Genomic DNA, 23,725 nt, shown 5'->3' with positions numbered 1-23,725 from the left:
TTACCAATACTGCACTATTTTGGTTACTATAGATTTACAATAAGTCTTTAAATAGGTAGTGTAATTCTTTCAAATTTATTCTTTTTTGTCAAAAGTATTTCGAGCTCTTCTAGTGCCTTTGCCTTTCAATATAAACTTTATAATCAGCTTGTCTGTATTTACCAAAAAAAAAAAAATCCTACTGAAATTGATTGGAACTGAATTGAATTTATATTCAATTCAAAAAGATCAGTTTTTTTGAGAATTGCTTTCTTTATTGAGACTTTTAATTCATGAATATGGTTTATCTCCCAGTTTATTTAGTCTGTCTTTTATTTCTTTCATCAGAGTTTATTTAAGTCTTCAGCATCTATATCCTGTGCAGGTTTTGTTAGATTTATGTAACATATCTTTGGGGGAAAGATTATTGTAAATGATATATTTTTTAATTTTTTGGTTTTGATTTGTGCTTTGCTGGTATACAGAAATGTGATTAATTTTTGTGTATTGACCTGTGTCTTGTAACCTTGGTGAAGTGTACTTATTAGTTGAAGTAGGTTTTTTTTTTTTTGAGATCCTTGGGATTTTTTTGTGGACAGTGATGTCATTTGTGAATGAGGATAGTTACATTTCTAGGATTTTTCATGGTTTATCCTTTAAATTTCTTTAGGATCTGGGGTCTGAAGTGATTCATTTTTAACTCCTGACAGTGGTAGTGGTGATCCTCTCTCTCCTCTATCTAAGACTGGCTCGTATTGACCTTTTCAGAGAAGCAGCTTTTAGTTTCATTGATTTTTCTCTTTTCAGTTTCATTGATTTCTATTGTTTGCATCTTTCTGCTTGCTTTTGGTTTATTTTGCCTTTTGCTGAAGTTAAGGCAGAAGCTTAGATTTTGATTTTAGATCTTCTTTTTTAAAATGACATCGAATGCTGTGAATTTTCTTTAGTTTTGTATTATCTGCATCCCACAAATTTTGGTATGTTGTATCTTTAGTTCAGAAGTGGTTTTTTTTTTGAGACTTTCTCTTATACCCATGAATTTAGAAATGTATTTGGAGATTTTCTTGTTCTTTCTGTTATTGCTTTTTGTTTTAATTCTGTTCTAGTCAAGAGAGCATGCTTTGTACAATTTCAGCTTTTAAAAATTGTTATTTTGTTAGGGTATGGTTTATTTTGGCCTATGTTCCATGTACACTCGAAAAGAATGTATATTCTGCTATCATTGGGTGTGGTGTTCTATAGATGCCAATTATATCCAAGAGTTTCCTGTTTTTAAGTTTTATATTCTTGGAATTTAGGAATGTTGAACTCCAACTATAATTTTGGATTTGTCTCTTTCTCCTTTTACTACTGCAGCTTTGTTTTATGTATTTTGAAGGTCTGTTGTTAGGTAGATTGTGCTTTTTCTTGGGAGTTGACTCTTTTATCATTATGTAATGTCCCTTTTTATCTCTGATTATTTTCTTCACTCTGAAGCCTACTTTGTCTGTTAGTAGTTTAACCACTTGTACTTTCTTTTAATTAGAATTTGCATAGTACTTTTTTTTTCTGGCTTTGTACCTTTAGCCTATTTAATGAGCATTATATTTAAAGTGAATTTCTTATAGACAGCATATAGTTGGAGCATGATATTTTGTCTCTTCTGACAGTCTATGTCTTTTATTTGGTCTAAACTATTTGCTGCTGCTGCTGCTAAGTCGCTTCAGTCGTGTCCGACTCTGTGCGACCCCATAGATGGCAGCCCATCAGGCTCCCCTGTCCCTGGGATTCTCCAGGCAAGAACACTGGAGTGGGTTGCCGTTTCCTTCTCCAATGCATGAAAGGGAAAAGTGAAAGTGAAGTCGCTCAGTCATGTCCGACTCTTAGCAACCTCATGGACTGCAGCCTACCAGGCTCCTCCATCCATGGGATTTTCCAGGCAAGAGTACTGGAGTGGGTTGCCAGTGCCTTCTCCAAAACTATTTGCATTTAATGTAATTACTTACATATTTGATTTTAGAGCTGTCATTTTTTGTATTCTGTTTATTTTCCTGTTTTTCATTTCTTTCTTTCCCCTCTTCTGACTCCTTTTGAGTAGTCTGAACATTGTTTTGTCTTCCATTGTGATTATCTTTTGTGTTTTTTCCTAAATGTCCAAGGTTTTTTGTGTGATTGCTATAGGGATTATGATGTGCATACTTTTTTTACAATCAGCTTAGAATTAACGTTTTACCAATTTGAAATTCATGTAGAAATGTTACTACTTTATAGATCCCTTAATCTCCTCTCCCTCATTTATTATAGTTGTCTTATATCTATGTTTGTTAAAAACGGTACCAGACAACGTTGTATTTTTTGCTCTTAACCATCAAACAATTTTAAAGACTCAAGGGAATAGTCTCTTGTATTTACCCATTTAAAATTTTTTTGCTCTTTCATCCTTGATATTCCATGTTTTCCTGTGGCACTGTATATCTTTTGTTTGAAAAATGTCTTTTAATATTTCTTTGGAGGCAAGTTTGTTGGCAATGAATTCTCTTTCCCTTCATCTGAAAATGTTTTTATTTTGTCTTCTGAAGAATATTTTTGTTGAATATGAAATTCTGGTTTGCTAGGTCTTTTCTTCAGCAATTTAAAAATGTTCCATTTGTTTCTGACCTCCATGGTTTCTCATTAGAACTCTGTAATCATTCACATCCTTTTCTCCCCCAGGTAATAAGATGCTTCTCTGCTCATGCAGTACTGTTTCTTTGTTTTCAGTTTTTGGGAGCTTGGCTATACCATGTCAGATTGCCTTTTTTTTTTTTTTTTTTTTTAAACCTGGCCATGCTGCACATGCCATGCAGGATTTTAGTTCCCCAACCAGGGACTGAACCTGTGTCCCCTGCAGCAGAAGTGTGGAGTCCTAATCACTGGACCACCAGGGCATTCCCCAATTTGCATATTCTACTGATCTGTTTTCAAGTTCACTGATTATTTTCCCTTACATTTCTTTTCTGTTATTGATCCCATCCAGTGAATTTTAAAATTTTCAATTATTGTACTTTCAATTATAAAATTTCTATTTGGTTTTTGTATAAGTCTTCTATTTCTTTGGTGAGACTTTCTGTTTTTCCATTTATTTCAGGAATAAGTGTTGACTGTTCAGGCATGTTTTAATAGCTGCTTTAAAGTCTTTGTCAGATTATTCTAACATCACTGCCATTTGTAGGATTGGTGTTGTCATTTGTAGATTCTTTTCCCATATGAGCTAGGGATTTCCTCATACTTGATCTACCCAGTTATTTTGGATTGTATCCTAGATATTTTGAATATTGTGTTATGAGACTCTGGATCTTGTTTAGATCTGTGGACAGTATTAATACATTTGTGTGGTGGTCAGCCAGCCTGGCTTGGTTTAGGCTTCAGTTTCTGTTGCTCCAGCTTCTATGGGTGTTGATTGCACTGTCAGTTTTGTTTTCAAGTCTTTTGCAGTGCTGTCTTGACCTGTGCCCCGAGTGCTGCATCCAGCGGCCAGGCTGGCACCTGTGTGGTTGTCTGTTCAGTTCTGAATGTGTTTGACCTTCTGAGTAGCATCATATCCAGGGCTAGCAGTTCAGGGGTGAGCCTAGCCACCTTCCATACACCACTTGCTGGGGCTATTTTCCTGATCACGTCCCTCTTTGGAATCTCCTAACTACTTGCTGTCTAGCTCTCTGAGTTTCTCCTTCTTAATTTGCTGACCAGAAAGTGGGGGTCCAGTCTTATGCCCACCTTCCTGACTGCTCCTCCATCAGGGGGTCCAGTCTACAGCAGGACCAAAGCAAACTCACCACTGTTCAGGGTTATGACTTGCTAAATCTATTTGCTGCTTTTGACTTTGGACAGTCTTCATGTGACTGTTTCAGATATCCTGTCCAGGCTTTGTAGCTGAATTCAGTGAGAGAGGGTAATGTGCCTTTACTGCATCTTATCCAGAACTGAAACTCTTCAATGATTTTTAAGATTAATTATAGATATCCCTACTGTTATGTTATCAGAATTCATTTTTGGTAAGTGATTCACACATACACCTAACAGAGTTGAACTTTTGCTAGAATATATGATATACTTTGTACCAAATAACTTATTTCTATAATTTTAGTTGCATGCTTTTTTTCCTCCATACAGATGACGTATTTACTCTTCTTCAGAACTTTATCGTGTCTACTACAGAGAGCATTTCTGAATTTATTCTCAGACGACTTACCATGAATGAACTAAATACTGTAAGTATTTACTTGAGTAGCTTCAGTCTTCTCATCAGTATTTTGAGTGATTACTGACTGGCAGGCACTGTATTAAGTTGAAAGGAAAAATTAATGTGATATTTTCTTGAAAAGTGGCCTTCGAGGGCAGAAAAAATTGAATCTTTAGAGTCTCCTAGTTCCAGTTCAGTCGGTGTACCTGATCCTAGGAAAGTTATGTAGCTTTTCTGAGCCTCAGTTTCCTCATCTGCAAAATGGAGATAAGATATCTGCTTCCTAGAATTTAGAGAGTACCAAATGGTATAACATATTTGAAGTACTTAGTGTAGTCAACGCGTATTTGGTCCCAGGATCTGAAGGTTCTGACTTGGCAGGTTTGGGATGGGACTGGGTGTCAGTACACATATATGTTTATGTCTGTATGTGATCTTCAAATAAAGTTAGAGTTGGGAACAACCAGTCTGAGGTGAAGAGGATGCTCTATGAAGATAGGTATCCTCTCTGTCTGTGCTCACTGCATAATTATTCTTTCTAGGACATCTGAAAAAAAATTATGAAGTTCTCTCCTTTTCTTCAGGAATATTTTAAAAATATTAATTTTATAGAAATGCAACATCCAGTTAAGGACATTTGTTTGATAGCTGATAAGCAGGTTTTATACCAAAAAACCTGAGATATTTTGATAAGGCAGGGAACAAACTCCTCTGGAGGGGAGTGTGTTTATCGTTAGCATTTTCTTATTCAACAATTGTTAACAGTAGTTTTGCTACACCTAAATTTCCAAGAAGACATTTAATAAAGAAGTAACTTTTCATATTTTGTTCCCCTATCACTTTATTGTTATCAGTATTACTTTTCCATTTTTTTATAGAAGTTTTCAGACATACACAAAAGTATAGTGAACCTCCTCGTCGCCAAGGAGGGACAGAAATAATATTTTTGTTTGTTTGGAGTCTGAAGCTAAAAATAGCTTTAAAAAGGGAAAAGTTATTATGATTTTGTCTTTCAGATTTTAAAAAGTGAACTCCTTTCCAAAATAATTTTAAATTAGAATTCCTAATTAACTGCATTTGCTTGGTAACTTATTATAGTTTAATTAAAGTCTCTTCCCCACTTTCCTTCCCCTTAGCAGCGTGATAGTCAGTATTTAACAACAGGCTCTTTCGCAAATGTTCATTCTCTGATGTGTACCCGTGAAAGTCAGTTTTTCAGGCTTGGTTTGGATCCCTTCTTTTCTCATTTCCTCCTGTCTAGGTCACCTCATCAGTATACCCAAGTTCAGTTATGCCAGGCACCCTCACATCCATCTCCACCTCTGACTGTCCTGGCCGAATGCCATTCAGCCAACTGCCGTTTGGTAACTTGAGCTGGACTTTCCACACATACAGTGTTTGAAATGAAACCTCCTATCATTCCTATAGGACGTCATCCACCCTACCCCACGCCCCTAGGTTCCTGTCTCAGTGGATGTGTGTGATCCAACAGGTTTCTTTAAGCCTAAGACTTGGGACTCCTCCCTGGTACCTTTATCCATCACTCTCACCCCCTGTGTTCAATCTGTCAGCAAGCCCTGGATTTGTCACTCCTCTCTGCATTGTATCCTAGCTCTTGGCAGAGTGCCTGACATCTAGTGGTTGCTCAGTAAACACTGATAAGCTGAATAAATTCTGTGCTTCCTGTGTGCCACGGAGGCCAGAGGGTAGAGTACTTGGCACTGTAATAATAATCAAGGCTACCACTCAGGGCCCATCTCTTCAGCATGCTTTCTCTCACTTAATTCTTCCCAAAACCATGCGATGAGAGATACACCCTCCTCATTTTACAAACAAGGAATGTGAGGCCCAAGGAGATTAGGTCTCTTGTCATAGGTCACAGAGCTAGACTGAACCCAGTCTGCCTATGTGTAGGAGTTTAGAAGACCTGCATTTAATTCTGTTCCCTTGCTTACTAGCTCTGAGATGCTGGGTAAGTTGTTTGACCTCTCTAAACTTAGTCATCTTCTTAGGCAAGTGGGGCAGTGACCATTCCTTGTAAGAATGGAGTGTTACAAGTGCCTAAAGCAAAGGAAGTGGCAGTTGCTATAGTTGTTACTATGATTATTTATGCTGTGTTAACATGGAGGGCAGAGCTGTGCGTCCCAGGCTGTGTGTGTGTTGGGCTTCCCAGGTGGTAAAGAACCTGCCTGCCAATGCAGGAGACATAGAAGATGTGGGTTCGATCCCTGGGTTGGGAAGATCCCCTGGAGTAGGAAATGGCAACCCACTGTAGTATTCTTGCTTGAAGAATCCTGTGGACAGAGGGGCCTGGTGGGCTACAGTCCATGGAGTCGCAAAAAAGTCAGACACGACTGAAGCGACTTAACACACACACAGCCTGGGAGGCATAGTTCCTGCCATCCATGCTAAGTCACTACAGTCATGCCCAGCTCTGCTACCATATGGACTGTAGCCACCAGACTCCTCTGTCCATGGGATTCTCCAGGCAAGAGTACTGGAGTGGGTGGCCAGTGTGCCTTCCATTATGCTCATAATCAAGGTGGGGAGCCAGCTGCGTGCTGAGTCGTGATGTGTGCTGTAACTGTGCTGAATGCAGAGTCACTGTCTAAGCACAGAGGAGAATGTACTCAGCTCTGCCTGGGGAGTTGATGGAAGGCTTCTTGGAGGAGATGATTTCTCCCTTCTTAGTGCCATCTTTCAGTACTTTCAGATAAACTAATTTCTTTCATGTCTGAACTCTCCTGCTTTTGTGAAAATCGTGGACCCTGCTTGTTAAGCGCTTTATTGTCTGTCTTAGGTTTCAGATCTGGATCGTTGCCATTTGTACCTGATGGCGTTAACTGAGCTTATAAATCTCCACTTGAATGTAGGGTGGAAAAGAGGCAACCCTATTTGGAGAATTATTTCTCCTTTGAAGAATGCATCCATTCGGCATCTTCAGGAGATGGACCATGGACAGGTAATCCTCTTTGCTTCAAGGCTTATAGTTTTGTTGAATAAGGCATGCATGGAATACATACTTGACTATTAGACAATATTTTGATACACAAAAAGCATCTGCCAAAATTTAATTTTGAAAATAATATCCTTTGTTCGTAATATTTAATGAAGATTGAGATTCCTGTCATAATATATAATCTATAACATTATATAATAATAGAACAACTCCTGTCATAATAGGTATATAGCAAAGATATGGTGTCTTAAAATCACTTAGACACAGAGAGTGGATTTTCACTAGGTCTTTTGCCCAGGTACCAGTCAGGGATTCTTTAAGGTGTCCAAATTCACCAGTGTGGTGTCTAGAGCCTCTGTACCTAGCCTTCTACCTCATTTTCTAGACTAGTCGTGCATAGCCTCTCCCCTTCCTTCCCACAGGACACCTTGTGCTGCATTCCTGCTAGGCCACCACACAGGGCTTCCCAGATCACAATCACACGCTGCTTCCAGCCTCATCTAGGCCTCCACTGTGTTTGGTCCTTCCACTGAGAATGCCGTCCCTTCAACATACACTTGCCAGTAGCTGGTCCATCCTTAATGTCCCAGCTCATATTACATTTTCTCTTAAAGGCCTTGGATTGGTGTCTCATTCTTTCCTTCATTTATCTATTGCTTTTTATGCCTTCATTTTTGTACTTACTTCCATTTTACTTGTTTTTGGAATAATTTATGTGTATATGTCTTCTCCTTTAGATTTTAGTACCTAGAGGCATTTCTTAACATGATATAAGATGTAGTGGTTATGAGCACAGGCTTTAGACTTAGACTTCCTGGTTATGAATCCTGGCTTTATCCTTCCTAGCTGTGTGACCTTGGGGAACTCACTTAACCTCTCTGTGCTTCATTTACTGCACCTGCAAAATGAGGCTTACAGGGTTGATGTGAAAATTAAAACTAGCTCATTAACGGTAAACCTTTAGAACAGTACCTGGCACATGGAAAGTCCTCAGTAAATGTTAGCTCTTTGCAATTAACACATGGTAAGGGTTTTTTAAAGTTGAGCTGAATCATAGTCTAGTCTGGGCTGCTAATTAAAACAGCTCCTTGATTCCTTTAATAATCTAATTTTTGAAGTAGTTTTCAAGAAGTGTCCTAGAAGAAAATTATAAGGAGGACTGATTAATCCTTCAGTATCCTATCTGCTGCATATTAGTGTAATGAAGGAACACTGTGAGTTCTGAATGTGGACCAGAACTGTGAGCCAGATCTCAGTGATTTTTAAAGATTGGCTTGCTTTCTTTAGTGACTCACTGAATTACATGAAGGTTAATAGGGACCATATTATGCGACTCAAAAGTAACCCTGAATTTTATTTCCTGTATTGGCGGTGTTGCTGAGTAAAATTGATCTGTAGAGATACTCAGTTTACTTTGGGGGTGGCAGGGGCAGGTGTGGGATGGAATAAGTACGAGAGGGTTCCTTTCTGTAGAGGTGTTAGTGGTGGACAGTAGTGGGGAGAATAGCTTTGATCTCTCAAAGCAGCTGTTTCCCCTGTCCAGGTTCTTGCCTGCTCTCCTGGTTAGAGATTGATTTTCTTTCTGTACGTACCAAGTCAGGCTATCTTGGTCTCCTTCCTTTGTGCTCCTACATGTAGAGTTCCAAGTGCTTTATGTGAAATAACCAGTTTATTTAATTTTCACAATAATTCTGTGAAGTAGATTCTGTTACTGTCGCCATTGTACAGCAGAGTAAACCAAGGTGTGGTGTGTGTCCACAGTCAGCTGGTGGTAAGTGCGCAGTCAGGGTTCAGACCTAGACTGTGTGGTTCGTGGAGCCAGCTCTTATCAATATCTGCTGTGCGGCATCACCTTGCCAAAAGCAGAATACAGCTGACTGAAGGAATTGTGTATGTATATGCAAGGAGGCTTTTTTTTCCCCGTTTTTAAATGAATGGATGTCTCTCTCTCTTTTCTTTTGTTTTTGGCAGCACCACGTAGCATGCAGGTTCTTAGTTCCCTGACCAGGGATCAAACCTGTGCCGCCTACAGTGGGAGTGCAGAATCTTAACTGCTGGAGAGCCAGGGAAGTCCCCCCACCTTCTGCTTTAGCCAAACAGTTGAAATAAGACTCACTCATAGGAAAGTTGTATCCAAGTTGTCTTTTAGTCTGAATTGCTGAATTTTTGTTGTTGTTGTTGCTCGGTCACTAAGTTGTGTCTGACTCTTTGTGACCCCATGAAGTGCAGCACACCGAGCTTCCCTCTCCTTCACTCTCTCCCTGACTTTGCTCAAACTCATGTCCATTGAGTCCGTGATGTCATCCAACCATTTCATCCTCTGTGGCCCCCTCTCCTCTTGCCTTCAATCTTTCTGAGCATCAGGGTCTTTTCCAGTGAGTTGGCTCTTTGCATCAGGTGATCAAAGTATTAGAGCTTCAGCTTCAGCATCGGTCCTTCCAGTGAATATTCAGGGTTGATTTCCTTTAAACTGGTTTGATCTTGCAGTCCAAGGGACTCTCAAGAGTCTTCTCCAGCACCACAGTTCAGAAGCATCAGGTCTTTGGTGCTCAACCTTCTTTATGATCCAACCCTCACATCTGTACATGACTACTGGAAAAATCATAGCTTTGACTGTATGGACCTTTGTTAGCAAAGTGGTGTCTCTGCTTTTTAATATGCTATCTAGGTTTGTCATTGCTTTCCTTCCAAAGAGCAAGTGTCTTCATTTTGTGGCTGTAGTCACTCTCCTCAATGATTTTGGAACCCAAGAAAATAAAATCTGTCATTGTTTCTACTTTTTTCCCATCTGTTTGCCATGAAGTGATGGCACTGGATGTCATGAATTTCATTTTTTGAACGTTGGGTTTTAAGCCAACTTTTCACCCTCCTCTTTCACCTTTTTCTAGAATCTCTTTAGTTCCTCTTCACTTTCTGCCATTAAAGTGGTATCATCTGCATATCTGAGATTGTTGATATTTCTCCCTGCAATCTTGATTCCAGCTTGTGAATCATCCAGTCTGGCATTTTGAATGATGTGCTCTGCATTATAAGTTAAATAAACCAGGTGACAATATACAGCCTTGAAGTACTCCTTTTCCAATTTTGAGCCAGTCTCTTGTTCCATGTCCGGTTCTAATTGTTGCTTCCTGACCTGCATACAGGTTTCTCGGAAGACAAGAAAGGTGGTCTGGTATTCCCATCTCTTGAAGAATTTTCCACAGTTTGTTGTGATGCACACAGCCAAAGGCTTTAGCATAGTCAATGAAGCAGAAGTAGATGTTTTTCTCGAATTCCCTTCTTTTTTCTATAATCCAGCAGATGTTGGTCATTTGATCTCTTGATTCCTCTGCCTTTTCTAAATCCAGCTTGTATATCTGGAAGTTCTCAGTTCACACACTGCTGAATTTTTATTACCACTTTAAGTTTGTTCACCACCAATTTGTACAGAAATGGTATATAACCAAGTGATGTATGTTGGATTTCCTTTTCTTTCCTCTGATATTCAGCAGCAGGCATGAAGCAGAAAAGGTGGGCATGAGATTCCCACAGACTGGCACTCATGTCCTTACTGGTTACAAAAGGTTGTCCCATTTCCTCCCCAGGAGCCCACACTGGGTAGACAGATTCAGCGAGCTGTTAGCATGGCTGCCTTGGCCATGGTGTGTGAGGTCATCAACCAGAAGCCAGAGCTACAGCTGGACTCTCTGGACGCGGGTCCCCCAGAAATGTTCATCTCATCACTCCAGCTCAATCAGACTCTGCAGAAGCCCCACATGGAGGAGGAGAGCAGGTGTGTTCACCCCTTGGAGAGCAGCATGTACACAAAAGGCTTCTTTTTGGTAATGTTTAAAAATCCACTTTTGTTTCAGTCATTGAGGTAATTAGTGGTCACTCACCCTTACTTAAAGAATTATTTAAGATTTGAGAACAGGCTTCATTCAGATGATAATATATTATCACATTATTCATCTCTATTACTGGAAACCCATTAACTTTTCTGCATTTAGTTTTCAGTGAATCATTTAAAGTGAGTAAAAACACCTGCTTTCAGAGTAGCTAGGAAATTGAGTTTCTGTGGTTTCCTTGTTTTTTGGTAGACAGAATAATGACTGTTTAATTTCTCCTCTTGTAAGGATAGTGTACTACTACATGCAAAAGAAATTGAGACAGACCTAAGGAAGGATGGGGTTTGTGACTTGACTTTTTTGTCTCAGTTTTTTTGAAGAGTCATCATCTTCCCAAGGATGGGGGAAAATAGTTGCACAATATATTCATGATCAGTGGGTCTGCCTCTCTTTCTTGTTGAGAAAATGTCACACCCTTATACCAGCCTCAGAGGGTGAAATTCTGGAACCCACTCTACCTGCTGTTCCAATGGCAGTAAGGACTCTGCAGTCTGCACTAGAAGCCCTCACAGTTCTTCCTTCTGAGCAAGTCTTACCTGTGTTCCATTGTATGAAAATTTTGGTTCCCAAGGTAAGATATAGTGAGACATAAATTGAAGAATAACCATAGGAACAGACATCAGTTTATGAAATTGTGATAATCATGTGTTTCTTTCTTTTTATTTTCCCCTACCAGCTTCTGACCACCTCTGAATCACTCTGCATAGAATCTTTTGATATGGCATGGAAAATCATAGCCTCTTTAAGCAACACTCAGCTGATATTCTGGTCTAATTTTAAAGCTTTTGTTCAGTTTGTTTTTGATCCCAAAGTTCTTACCATTGCTGCGAAAATCAAGGGCCAGGCATATTTCAAAATAAAAGAGGTAACTTTTTAAAAATTGAGATGAAAACCCACATAAGATTTAGCATCTTAACCATTTTTAGGTGTACTGTTTTTCAGTCCTGTTAACTTTATTTGCATAGCTATGACAGATCCCGAGAACTTTTTCATCTTGTGGAACTGAATCTCTGTCCGCATTAAACATCCCTCCCCTCCCCCCGCCACACCCCTCCCCCATGCCCCTGGCAAGCCACCATTCTACTTTGGGTTTCTATGAATCTAGTTACTTTAGAGAAAAGAGAGAACTTTTTGTTTTCATTTGAATTTGTGTGGCTTGTAGCACATGAGGAAGAGGAGAGTTATATTTGTAACTGCATATCAGTTTGTTGTTATTTTTTCAGTCAGTAAATATTTTGAATCTCCTTTAGTGTCGTAAGTAAGAACAAGAAAATCTGTTAGATGTAAAGGAGTAGGTGCAAAGTGGTAGCCCATGAACCATATCTGCCTTCCAAATAATTCGGTTCATCTAATCAAGTTAAAAATTTGTAAATAGTTGCCAGCTTTTAAGAATTGGGAAATTTGCACAAAAATCTCTATTTCTTCTCTTGGAAAATTGCATGACTGGCCAGCTCTGGTCATTTCTGCGTGAGAGCAGCAGCTGATGTTGCCTCGTACTTGACTCGTGCAGGTGGGCACACCCGTTCTACTGCTTCACTCCACCCATGATTGCTTCTGGACCCTGAGGGCGGATTCAGGTGCCATTTGTCAGTGCATCTGTGCCACTGCTTTTCTCATACAAAGAAATATTTCTTTGAATATAACCTTAGTGAAAGGTCTTTCTGGTTTCTGGAGCCATTTGTGTTTACAGTCACTGATCCACGGGAGGGGATATAAGGCAATGGGTCTGCATCATGCCTGGGATGCACACACACTCCTGATCCAAAGGGAATGATGGAAAATAAATCTGTGTATTGCCCTGCCATCACTGCTGCCTCTGTCCTTTCCTGCTGCACAGTACACACTTAGAGGTGGTGGCTTCTTTTGCTTTGGGGAAAGGGAAGCCTCTGGCAAGTGCAGAGAAAACTGAACATATCAAGGGTTAGGTGTTTTTTCTGCCTTTCATTCTATTCACTTTGGACAGTTGTTCCTCTGGGAAAGTTCTGGGTGAAATCAGTATCAATACATTTTATTTATTTTTAGTATTAAGAAATGAAAAATTAGCATTCTGTGATTGGTTTTCATCTTTCAAACGATAAAAGAGTTTTTAATTTTTTAGACCATTTATGGTTATGTTGAAACTATCATTTGAAGCCATTCAAGTAACAAGTTTTGGCAACACAGATTAAAAAGAAAAAACTTACTTGGTCAAATGACAAAGTAACTATTGTATTTCATTCCAGATTATGTACAGGATAATTGAAATGTCTGCTATAAAAACTGGAGTCTTCAATATACTGATAAGTTATTGCTGCAGATCTTGGGTAGTTTCTGCTTCAAATGTATCTTTATCAATTGCTAAAAATTACAGTGAACTTGTCCTTGAGGCATGTATATTTGGAACTGTGTTTCGGCGTGATCAAAGGTAAAAGATGCCATTATTGCAACCTCTCATAATTTTTTATATTAAGTGTCCATTTGGGTAGAATTGTGCCTTTATATTAAGACTTTCAATTAGAAAAATATTACTTAACTTTCTATTTGGGACTTTAATTTTTTTCCTCTAAAACTTGTTCTTTGTTGCATGTTTTTTATGGAAAGACTTATTCAGGATGTACAGACGTTCATAGAAAATCTTGGACATGAGTGCGCAGCAAATGTTGTTATTGAAAAGTAAGTGTCGTGGGTCTTCCACATCTTAATATAAATGGAATATTCAAAATATAACATATGAGAGATATTCTGTGTAAGATATTGCATGAGCATTCACAATTGTTAGAAATTATATTCCCGTGCTAATAATATTTTCTTCAGATCTGTCAGTTCAGTTCAGTTCAGACGCTCAGTCGTGTCCGACTCTCTGCGACCCCATGAATTGCAGCACGCCAGGCCTCTCTGTCCATCACCAACTCCCGGAGTCTACCCAAACCCATGTTCATCGAGTCGGTGATGCCATCCAACCATCTCATCCTCTGTCGTCCTCTTCTCCTCCCGCCCCCAATCCTACCCAGCATTAGGGTCTTTTCCAATGAGTCAACCCTTCGCATGAGGTGGCCAAAGTATTGGAGCTTCAGCTTCAACATCAGACCTTCCAATGAACACCCAGGATTGATCTCTTTTAGGATGGATTGATTGGATCTCCTTGCAGTCCAAGGGACTCTCAAGAGTCTTCTCCAACACCACAGTTCAAAAGCATCAATTCTGCGGCGCTCAGCTTTCTTCACTGTCCAACTCTCACATCCATACATGACCACTGGAAAAACCATAGCCTTGACTAGACGGACTTTTGTTGGCAAAGTAATGTCTCTGCTTTTAAACATGCTATCTAGGTTGGCCATAACCTTCCTTCCAAGGAGTAAGTGTCTTTTAATTTCATGGCTGCAGTCACCATCAGCAGTGATTCTGGAGCCCAAAAAAGTAAAGTCTGACACTGTTTCCACTGTTTCCCCATCTATTTCCCATGAAGTGATGGGACCAGATGCCATGATCTTAGTTTTCTGAACGTTGAGCTTTAAGCCAACTTTTTCACTCTCCTCCTTCACCTTCATCAAGAGGCTCTTTAGTTCTTCTTCACTTTCTGCCATAAGGGTGGTGTCATCCGCATATCTGAGGTTATTGATATTTCTCCCGGCAATCTTGATTCCAGCTTGTGTTTCTTCCAACCCAGCGTTTCTCATGATGTACTCTGCATATAAGTTAAATAAGCAGGGTGACAATATACAGCCTTGACGTACTCCTTTTCCTATTTGGAACCAGTCTGTTGTTCCATGTCCAGTTCTAACTGTTGCTTCCTGACCTGCATACACGTTTCTCAAGAGACAGGTCAGATGGTCTGGTATTCCCATCTCTTTCAGAATTTTCCACACTTTATTGTGATCCACACAGTCAAAGGCTTTGGCATAGTCAATAAAGCAGAAATAGATGTTTTTCTGGAACTCTCTTGCTTTTTCGATGATCCAGCGGATATTGGCAATTTGATCTCTGGTTCCTCTGCCTTTTCTAAAACCAGCTTGAACATCTGGAAGTTCACAGTTCACGTATTGCTGAAGCCTGGCTTGGAGAATTTTGAGCATTACTTTACTAGCATGTGAGATGAGTGCAATTGTGCGGTAGTTTGAGCATTCTTTGGCATTGCCTTTCTTTGGGATTGGAACAAAAACTGACCTTTTCCAGTCCTGTGGCCACTGCTGAGTTTTCCAAATTTGCTGGCATATCGAGTGCAGCACTTTCACAGCATCACCTTTGAGGATTTGAAATAGCTCAACTGGAATTCCATCACCTCCACTAGCTTTGTTCGTAGTGATGCTTTCTAAGGCCCACTTGACTTCACATTCCAGGATGTCTGGCTCTAGGTGAGTGACCACACCATCGTGATTATCTGGGTCGTGAAGATCTTTTTTGTACAGTTCTTCTGTGTATTCTTGCCTCCTCTTCTTAATATCTTCTGCTTCTGTTAGGTCCATACCATTTCTGTCCTTTATTGAGCCTATCTTTGCATGAAATGTTCCTTTGGTATCTCTAATTTTCTTGAAGAGGTCTCTAGTCTTTCCCAATCTGTTGTTTTCCTCTATTTGTTTGCACTGATCGCTGAGGAAGGCTTTCTTATCTCTCCTTGCTATTCTTTGGAACTCTGCATTCAGATGAGAATATCTTTCCTTTTCTCCTTTGCTTTTCGCTTCTCTTCTCTTCCCAGCTATCTGTAAGCCCTCCTCAGACAGACATTTTGCTTTTTTGCATTTCTTTTCCATGGGGATTTTCTTGATCCCTGTCTCCTGTACAATGTCACGAACCTCTGTCCATAGTTCATCAGGCACTCTGTCTATCAGGTCTAGTCCCTTAAATCTATTTGTCACTTCCACTGTATACTCATAAGGGATTTGCTCTAGGTCATACCTGAATGGTCTAGTGGTTCTCCCTACTTTCTTCAATTTAAGTCTGAATTTGGCAATAAGCAGTTGATGATCTGAGCCACAGTCTGCTCCTGGTCTTGTTTTTGCTGACTGTATAGAGCTTCTCCATCTTTGGCTGCAAAGAATATAATCAATCTGATTTCGGTGTTGGCCATCTGGTGATGTCCACGTGTAGAGTCTTCTCTTGTGTTGTTGGAATAGGGTGTTTGCTATTACCAGTGCGTTCTCGTGGCAAAACTCTATTAGCCTTTGCCCTGCTTCATTCTGTACTCCAAGGCCAAACTTGCCTGTTACGCCAGGTGTTTCTTGACTTCCTACTTTTGCATTCCAGTCCCCTATAATGAAAAGGACATCTTTTTTGGGTGTTAGTTCTAGAAGGTCTTGTAGGTCTTCATAGAACCGTTCAACTTCAGCTTCTTTGGCGTTACTGGTCGGGGCATAGACTTGGATTACCGTGATGTTGAATGGTTTGCCTTGGAAACGAACAGAGATCATTCTGTCGTTCTTGAGATTGCTTCCAAGTACTGCATTTTGGACTCTTTTGTTGACCATGATGGCTACTCCATTTCTTCTAGGGGATTCTTGGCCACAGTAGTAGATATAATGGTCATCTGAGTTAAATTCACCCATTCCAGTCCATCTTAGTTCGCTGATTCCTAGAATGTCAACGTTCACTCTTGCCATCTCCTGTTTGACCACTTCCAATTTGCCTTGATTCATGGACCTAACATTCCAGGTTCCTATGCAATATTGCTCTTTACAGCATCGGACTTTGCGTCTATCACCAGTTACATCCACAGTTGGGTATCGTTTTTGCTTTGGCTCCATCCCATCATTCTTTCTGGAGTTATTTCTCCACTGATCTCCATTAGCATATTGGGCACCTACTGACCTGGGGAGTTCATCTTTCAGTGTCCTATCCTTTTGCCTTTTCATACTGTTCATGGGGTTCTCAAGGCAAGAATACTGAAGTGGTTTGCCATGCCCTTCTCCAGTGGACCACAATCTGTCAGACCTCTCCACCATGACCCATCCGTCTTGGGTGGCCCCACACGGCATGGCTTAGTTTCATTGAGATAGACAAGGCTGTGGTCCGTGTGATCAGATTAGCTAGTTTTCTGTAGTTTTAGTTTTAGTGTGTCTGCCCTCTGATGCCCTCTCGCAACACTTACCGTCTTACTTGGGTTTCTCTTACCTTGGGCCTTGGGTAATTCCTCTTGCCACCGCCACCGCCGCCACCGGCCGCAGCCCCCGGCCCGGCCTAGCCCCTCTCGGCCGCCGGCCCCGGCCCCCGGGCCCTGGCCCGGCCTAGGCCCTCTCGGCCACCGCCCCCAGCTCCCGGCCCCCGGCCCAGCCTAGCCCCTGTTGGCCACCGCCCCCAGCTTATCTGTCACTGTTTACTAAAATTTGATAAACTTAAAAATTAGTGCAGAACTCTAGCATAAATAAGGAAATAACTATGGGAAGCATACAGTCCCTATTCCTCTTCTTTTTCTGGGTGGAAGAGTGATCATCAGAGCACAAGTTTATTATTTTTTGGTTAAAAATCACTATTTAACAGTCCCTATGCTCGTAGACGACGGAGGAGCCTGGTAGGCTACAGTCCATGGGGTCGCTAAGAGTCGGACACGACTGAAGCGACTTAGCAGCAACAGCAGCAGCATGCTCATGCAAAAATAAAATTAGTTGGAATAGACTCTAAAGTTTTGATGTCTGGGATAAACCTACGATCTAACTGCTGAAATCATTGAGGTTTTTAAAAAGTTTTTATTTTCTCACATAATTTTCAAAACTTTGTTTGTGTACGTGTTTATAAATAGTATTGTCATGAGTTTAGAGTTTAGGACAATAAATGCTAATTGTGTCTAGTTACCAAAAGTGGTAATTATTCTGAGTCATACCTGTGTTTTAAACCATCTGCCACTCTTCATTAAATATATACATTTGTCATTGCTCATTGTCTTAATTAATTTTTTTTTTCTTGGCTGGTTTAGTAAATAAGTAACAGTAAGTAAAAATTTTCAGTTGATGGTTCCAAAATATTTTGATTTCTACTAGAGAGACATAGTTAATTTAAAATAACATTTATTCACATTATAACAGTTTTAATGAATTTGGAAATACTTATTAACAATTTCAGTGAATTTATCTTTCCACATTTGGATACTGAAAATACTGGGATGCTCAGCGCACACAGTGTTTCCTGAGTTTGCCCTTCACTTAGAGACATACATTCACGGTGCACAGTGAAAACAACATTGAGGTGCTGATGTATATTCTTGCCTCAGGGCAAGAGGTGTCTGTGGTCCTCCAGGAGCCGTGTCATGAGCTGTGATCTCTTTTGTCTGCAGATAAGATATTATTGACCCAGTATCAGTGTGTGCATTGTTTTACCAGAAGTCTGGGTAAATGTGGGTTCTTTCAGACTGTTTGTACAGGCGCTTCTGTTGATGTATTTTGTTTATCTTCCACTGTCTATCCTATTTAAATTTATCCTAAATGTTTATCCTAAATTGTCATTAAATATGAAGCTACTTAAAGTTTTGATATTTCAAAACTAACATCTTACATGTTTTGTTTATTTTGAAGATGTATTAACATCATCTATCATTTTATATTTTTTAGTACCAAAAGAGAAGACCATTATGTGAGAATTTGTGCTGTCAAATTCCTGTGTTTATTAGATGGCTCAAATATGTCTCATAAGTTGTTTATGGAAGATCTTGCAATCAAGCTATTGGATAAAGTAAATATGCTTTATTTTACCTTAAAGTATCTTAACTTACTTAAAGCACTGGCAGTGACGTAACAAAAGTAAACCTAGCATTTGACTGAGTTCACACAAAACGGACCATTAAAGCAGGAGCGAACGCTGATAACGCAGAAGGGCTTGGTACTGCAGTTCTCCCATGTCTGCTGTTGTCACTGCCCTATTCATTCACTCCTGTCCTAGTGCTGCTTGTGTCAAACTGCAGGTCCCATTATTCCAGACTTACATAGTCAAGGGGCCTGGAGAATCCCATGGACAGAAGAGCCTGGCGGGCTACAGTGCATGGGGTTGCAAAGAGTCGGATGTGACTAAGCAGCTAATACTTTCACTCTCAGTATATGGCTAACATCTCAGTCTCTTCTCACCCACGTGACCCCACATCTCCCTTAACTGGGCACAGGGAAAGAGAAATATATTCCCAAGTACTTTTCATGTGAAGCACGGGTGTGTGGTTCCTTTTCTCATTTTTAAAAGAAGATAAGCTTAAAAAAACAAAAGCAGGTAAATTCATTGTTTTGAAAGGAAACTTTAAAAAATGTCATAAAAAATAAAAAGTGTCATAAGAAAGTGTCTTTTTTATCCTTCTACCTTTCAGATAATAGGCTCCTATGCCCAGTTTATACCTTTTAAACTCGAAGTTGTCATTGATTTTTTTTTCATTACTCACAAATTCAGTAGATAGTTTAACATTGATCCCTCCCTCCCTCCCTCCCAGGATGAGTTGGTGTCCAAGTCAAGAACTCGATACTATGTGAACTCTCAACAACACAGAGTGAAAAACCGAATATGGCAGATTCTGCTCGTACTTTTCCCCAAATTTGATCAGGTGTAACATTAATTATATTTGTACCTTTAAGCATAATGTTTTCATATGGATAAACTATGTAATAGAAGCTGTTATATGCTACTTTAAAACTGAGAAAGTAATCTGCTTAAAATGTGTATTTCAGTTCTTAAAATTATTCAGAAGTTTTTTAATAGAATATTAAGACAGTTAGTTTTTATGGAAGTAAATTGGAAACTGATTTAAATGGTCCCACTTAAATGTATTTTTCCATTAGTATTTTATTATAACATTTTAACATATATTTATGCTACAATAAAACTTTAAGCTTTTTTTTTTTTTTAATAGTGACTGTTTCTTAATTAAACTTAATAGCCATTCACAGTGGTTAGGACTTCAGATTTTTACTGCTGTGGCCTGGATTTAATCCCTGTTCAGGGAACTGACATCCCGCAACCCACGCATCATGGCCAAAAAAAAATTAATAGCCATTTCCAAGTTGATAAGAGACTAGATTTGAATTGTTCCCATCACAAAAAAAGAAATTATTACGTGACATGATCGAGGCATTAGCTAATGCTGCAGAGGTGATGGTCATACTGCGGTAAATAAATGCATTGCATCAACATTCTGTAAACCTTCACCTTGTTATATGTTAATTATAGCTCAAATTTTAAAATTAATAATGATAACAGTTTAATTTGTCAACTTTATTTTTCTCAGAATTTCTTGAATAGAATTATTGACAAGATTTTCCAGGCTGGCTTCATTAATAATCAGGCATCCATAAAATATTTTATAGAATGGATTATTATACTGATTCTTCATAAATTCCCTCAGTTTCTTCCGAAGTTCTGGAACTGCTTTTCTTATGTAAGTAGAGGAATTGTTTTCATGTTTTTTTAAGGAAAAAATGGTTTGGGCTATGTTGGGAGATTGTTTCAGTTTAATAGTTTTTCCGTTGCCCTGCCCCTAATATACATCCTAAATTGTGTTTGCAGGATTTGAATTAATTTAGGTGACAGAAAACTCTGGCATTTATCTTGAGTAGAGCATAATTTTTATTTGAGAGCTTTTCTATTCCAACAAAACGAAGATGGAAAAGGCTTCTGTTATTAAAAAATCAGGGAAAATAGGTGCCTTCTATATTTTTATTGACCAAGCAGTGTCTTTGTTTGATCTTAGAGATAAGAACGATGAGTCTCCCTTCTACACACAGTCTCTCCTTCTTAACCAAATGATTTCTCATCCCTTGTTGTTGGTAATGATGCTGAGCTGCTCATTCCGGTCCTGTAATCACCTGTCTACTGTTTTTCCTGGTTATGCCAGGCTGGGTGATTCTGCATGTGGTGTCTGCTGGGCTGGGGACTGCAAACAGCTTCTTTCCCTGTGTGTTTTCACTTTGGCTGCAGTCGTGGGGCCAGCCGGGGTGCTGGGCACTGCTGTCTCAACATGTCTCCAGCTGGGAGGCCAGACCTCTCTCTGGTGCACAAGGTTCCAAGAATGAGCATTTCAGGAGGACACGTCTAGGTGTTCTCATGCTTACCCAGCCTCTGATCACATCCTGCTTTCTGATGGTTCATCAGCCCAGAGCAGATGCGTGACCAAGCCCCCAACCTGGGAAGGTTCTGGGTTAGGGTTTGAGTATGGGGAAGCTTGTTTCACTGGGGACCCCTAGGTGACTGAGTGCCCCTCTCATCACCTGAGTACCTTTCCTCCTTATCACCAGGCTGTTTGTACTGTGGTCCAGCCTAAAATGGTCTTCTTTATCATCTTTGCCTGCATAGCAAAGTTTTCCAGATTGAAGTTCACATGTGCTTTGTGTCTTTTCTTAAAGGAAGCTATCTCCCTGAGTAGTTTGGATCTCTTTAGTGTGGGTTTTTGTAGCACAGAAATAGTTCTTATTACAATGGGAATTTTAATTTATTGTTTGATTGGATTTTATCTTTCCTACCCATGAGACTCTAATTTCCATGAAGGCAAGAATCTTACCTATTTTTGTTTTCCCCTTTCTGCAACAGTTACTGGTCCATGGAAGACATTCAGTAACTACCTGTTACATAAAGGGATTAATCATCAAATGTTTCTCTTGGAGCAGTTTCTGAACTGTAGTGTCTATTGTCTCCAGTCTACCTGGCATTCGTTGGTTTTTTATTACTAAAATAATGTGTAATTCCAAATCACTTACCGAGAAGGTTTCCAAATTCCGGTTTAATACTTTTACAAGCAGTTTTTCTTCGTGACTTTTTAAAGCGCCTGCACAGTCCCATGTTTAACCTTTGCTGGTCCCCTCCACTTGGGGACCTTTGCCTCCTGTTTGCCTGTGTCTTTGTTTGTCTTCTTCATTTGCACGTGTTCCCTTTCCTTCCTGCTTCCCAGGCCACAACCCTGCCTTCCCTCTGCAGTGAGCTCACCCCTGCCTCCACCCTTGCTGAACCCTGGGTTGATTCTTCATTTGCACGTGTTCCCTTTCCTTCCTGCTTCCCGGGCCACAGCCCTGCCTTCCCTCTGCAGTGAGCTCACCCCCACCTCCACCCTTGCTGAACCCTCCGTTGAGGGTCTGCTGCCCCTTGTGTCTGCTGAGGGTTGTGCTTGCGGGCATTCCTGTCCTTTATTTGCTTGTGGTCCGCTGTTCCCCCTCTAAGCCGTGGCTGCATCAGAGAGGAGCTGGCCTCTCATCACCAACCCCATGGCATCCAGCCTGGTGCCTTGAGGGACATGGGTTCACTGCAGCTGTGAATGACTGTTTGGTGTATCTGATATATTTTCAGGGTGAAGAAAACCTTAAAACAAGCATTTGTACATTCTTATCAGTTTTGTCACATTTGGACATCGTTACTGAAAATATTCAGGAAAAGGTGAGTATAAATTGTTAATAAGAAGAGCTCAGGCTTGACCATCAAAATAGAATTTATATATTTGTATGAACTTTTTTCACGTGGGGTATTCCTTTGTTTTGCAGCTTCTCTGCTTCCACCTCCCACTAATGACACATGCACTTTGACGCAGAGGCATAGTAAGGTGTTGCCCATGTGCACACACACACTCAGGTCTACCTCAGCACATATTAATGGGCAACTTGTAATGATAGGATTCTTAATTTTATATAAGCATTTATGTAAAATTATTTAAATAAGACTTCCCTCATTATATGTAATTGTTCTTTAGCCAGTGGAGTTGTTTAACACATGCTTGTACAAAGAAACTTATGGTCAGAGTATTTACAAGCCATTGTGTTATTGAAGGTTTATATGAAATGCTGTCATTACTCGAAGTGTGAAGGCCAGCTCTTCCATCTTTCTCAGGTTTAGATCATCTTCCCTAGATAAGTAGAGATCGTACCTAATTCTGGTTCATCACTGTGGCAACTGTGAAGAATTCAGGGAAACCTGCCAGTAAGATTTAAAGTTGGCTTAAAACTCAACATTCAGAAAACTAAGATCATGGCATCCAGTCCCATCACTTCATGGCAAATAGATGGGGAAACAATGCAGCAGTGAGAGACTTTATTTTTGGGGGGCTCCAAAATCACTGCAGATGGTGACTGCAGCCATGAAATGAAAAGACACTTGCTCCTTGGAAGAAAAGCTATGACCAACCTAGACAGCACATTAAAAAGCAGAGACATTACTTTGCCAACAAAGGTCCATCTTAGTCAAAGCTGTGGTTTTTCCAGTAGTCATGTATGGATGTGAGAGTTGGACTATAAAGAAAGCTGAGTGCTGAAGAATTGATGCTTTTGAACTATGGTGTTGGAGAAGACTCTTGAGGTCCCTTGGACTGCAAGGAGATCCAACCAGTCCATCCTAAAGGAGATCAGTCCTGAATATTCATTGGAACGATTGATGCTGAAGCTGAAACTCCAATATTTTGGCCACCTGATGCAAAGAACTGATTCATTGGAAAAGACCCTGATGCTTCAAAGATTGAAGGTGGGAGGAGAAGGGAACAACAGAGGATGAGATAGTTGGATGGCATCACTGACTCGATGGACATGAGTTTAAGTAAGCTCCAGGAGTAGGTGATGGACAGGGAGGCCTGGCGTGCTGCAGTCCATGGAGTCACAAAGAGTCGGACATGACTGAGCAACTGAACTAACTAACTAAGATGTAGAGCAAGATTCTGTATTATTGAATCTGCAGAGAATGCACTGCAATGTTGTAAACTCTGGGAGAAAATACAGTTGACCCTCAATCTACACAGGAATTAAGGGCACTGACCCTCTGCCCAGTGGCAAATCCACATATAACTTTACAGTC

The 23,725-nt window shown here is 40.0% G+C and overlaps 1 protein-coding gene across 10 annotated transcripts in view; it reads left to right on the top strand.

Moving 5' to 3' along the window:
• The window catches only part of TARBP1 (tRNA guanosine 2 -O-methyltransferase TARBP1), a 64,683-nt gene that overhangs the window by 29,407 nt on the left and 11,551 nt on the right, over window positions 1–23,725 (top strand). For 6 of the 10 annotated variants that reach the window (XR_014076845.1, XR_014076846.1, XR_014076847.1 and 3 more), the window contains exons 13-23: window positions 4,108–4,205; window positions 6,978–7,139; window positions 10,721–10,908; window positions 11,333–11,594; window positions 11,700–11,888; window positions 13,246–13,427; window positions 13,604–13,675; window positions 18,538–18,658; window positions 19,398–19,508; window positions 20,190–20,339; window positions 22,238–22,324. Coding sequence is in view for 5 of the 10 variants with exons in the window: in XM_081570404.1 (XP_081426530.1) it covers window positions 4,108–4,205; window positions 6,978–7,139; window positions 10,721–10,908; window positions 11,333–11,594; window positions 11,700–11,888; window positions 13,246–13,427; window positions 13,604–13,675; window positions 18,538–18,658; window positions 19,398–19,508; window positions 20,190–20,339; window positions 22,238–22,324 (1,622 nt within the window). In the remaining 5 variants the exon portion in view is untranslated. Of the gene's footprint in view, window positions 1–4,107; window positions 4,206–6,977; window positions 7,140–10,720; window positions 10,936–11,332; window positions 11,595–11,699; window positions 11,889–13,245; window positions 13,428–13,603; window positions 13,676–18,537; window positions 18,659–19,397; window positions 19,509–20,189; window positions 20,340–22,237; window positions 22,325–23,725 lie in introns of all 10 variants that reach the window. The other 4 variants (XR_014076849.1, XM_081570406.1, XM_081570407.1 and 1 more) reach the window with 2 other exon arrangements.

The sequence above is a fragment of the Giraffa tippelskirchi genome, chromosome 2 (genome assembly GCF_054371585.1).
Source record: "Giraffa tippelskirchi isolate mGirTip1 chromosome 2, T2T-mGirTip1v1.2.pri, whole genome shotgun sequence".
Classification (NCBI taxonomy): Eukaryota; Metazoa; Chordata; class Mammalia; order Artiodactyla; family Giraffidae; genus Giraffa; species Giraffa tippelskirchi.
Note: the sequence above shows the minus strand (reverse complement) of the source record. Positions and strands in the feature narration are given on the sequence as shown.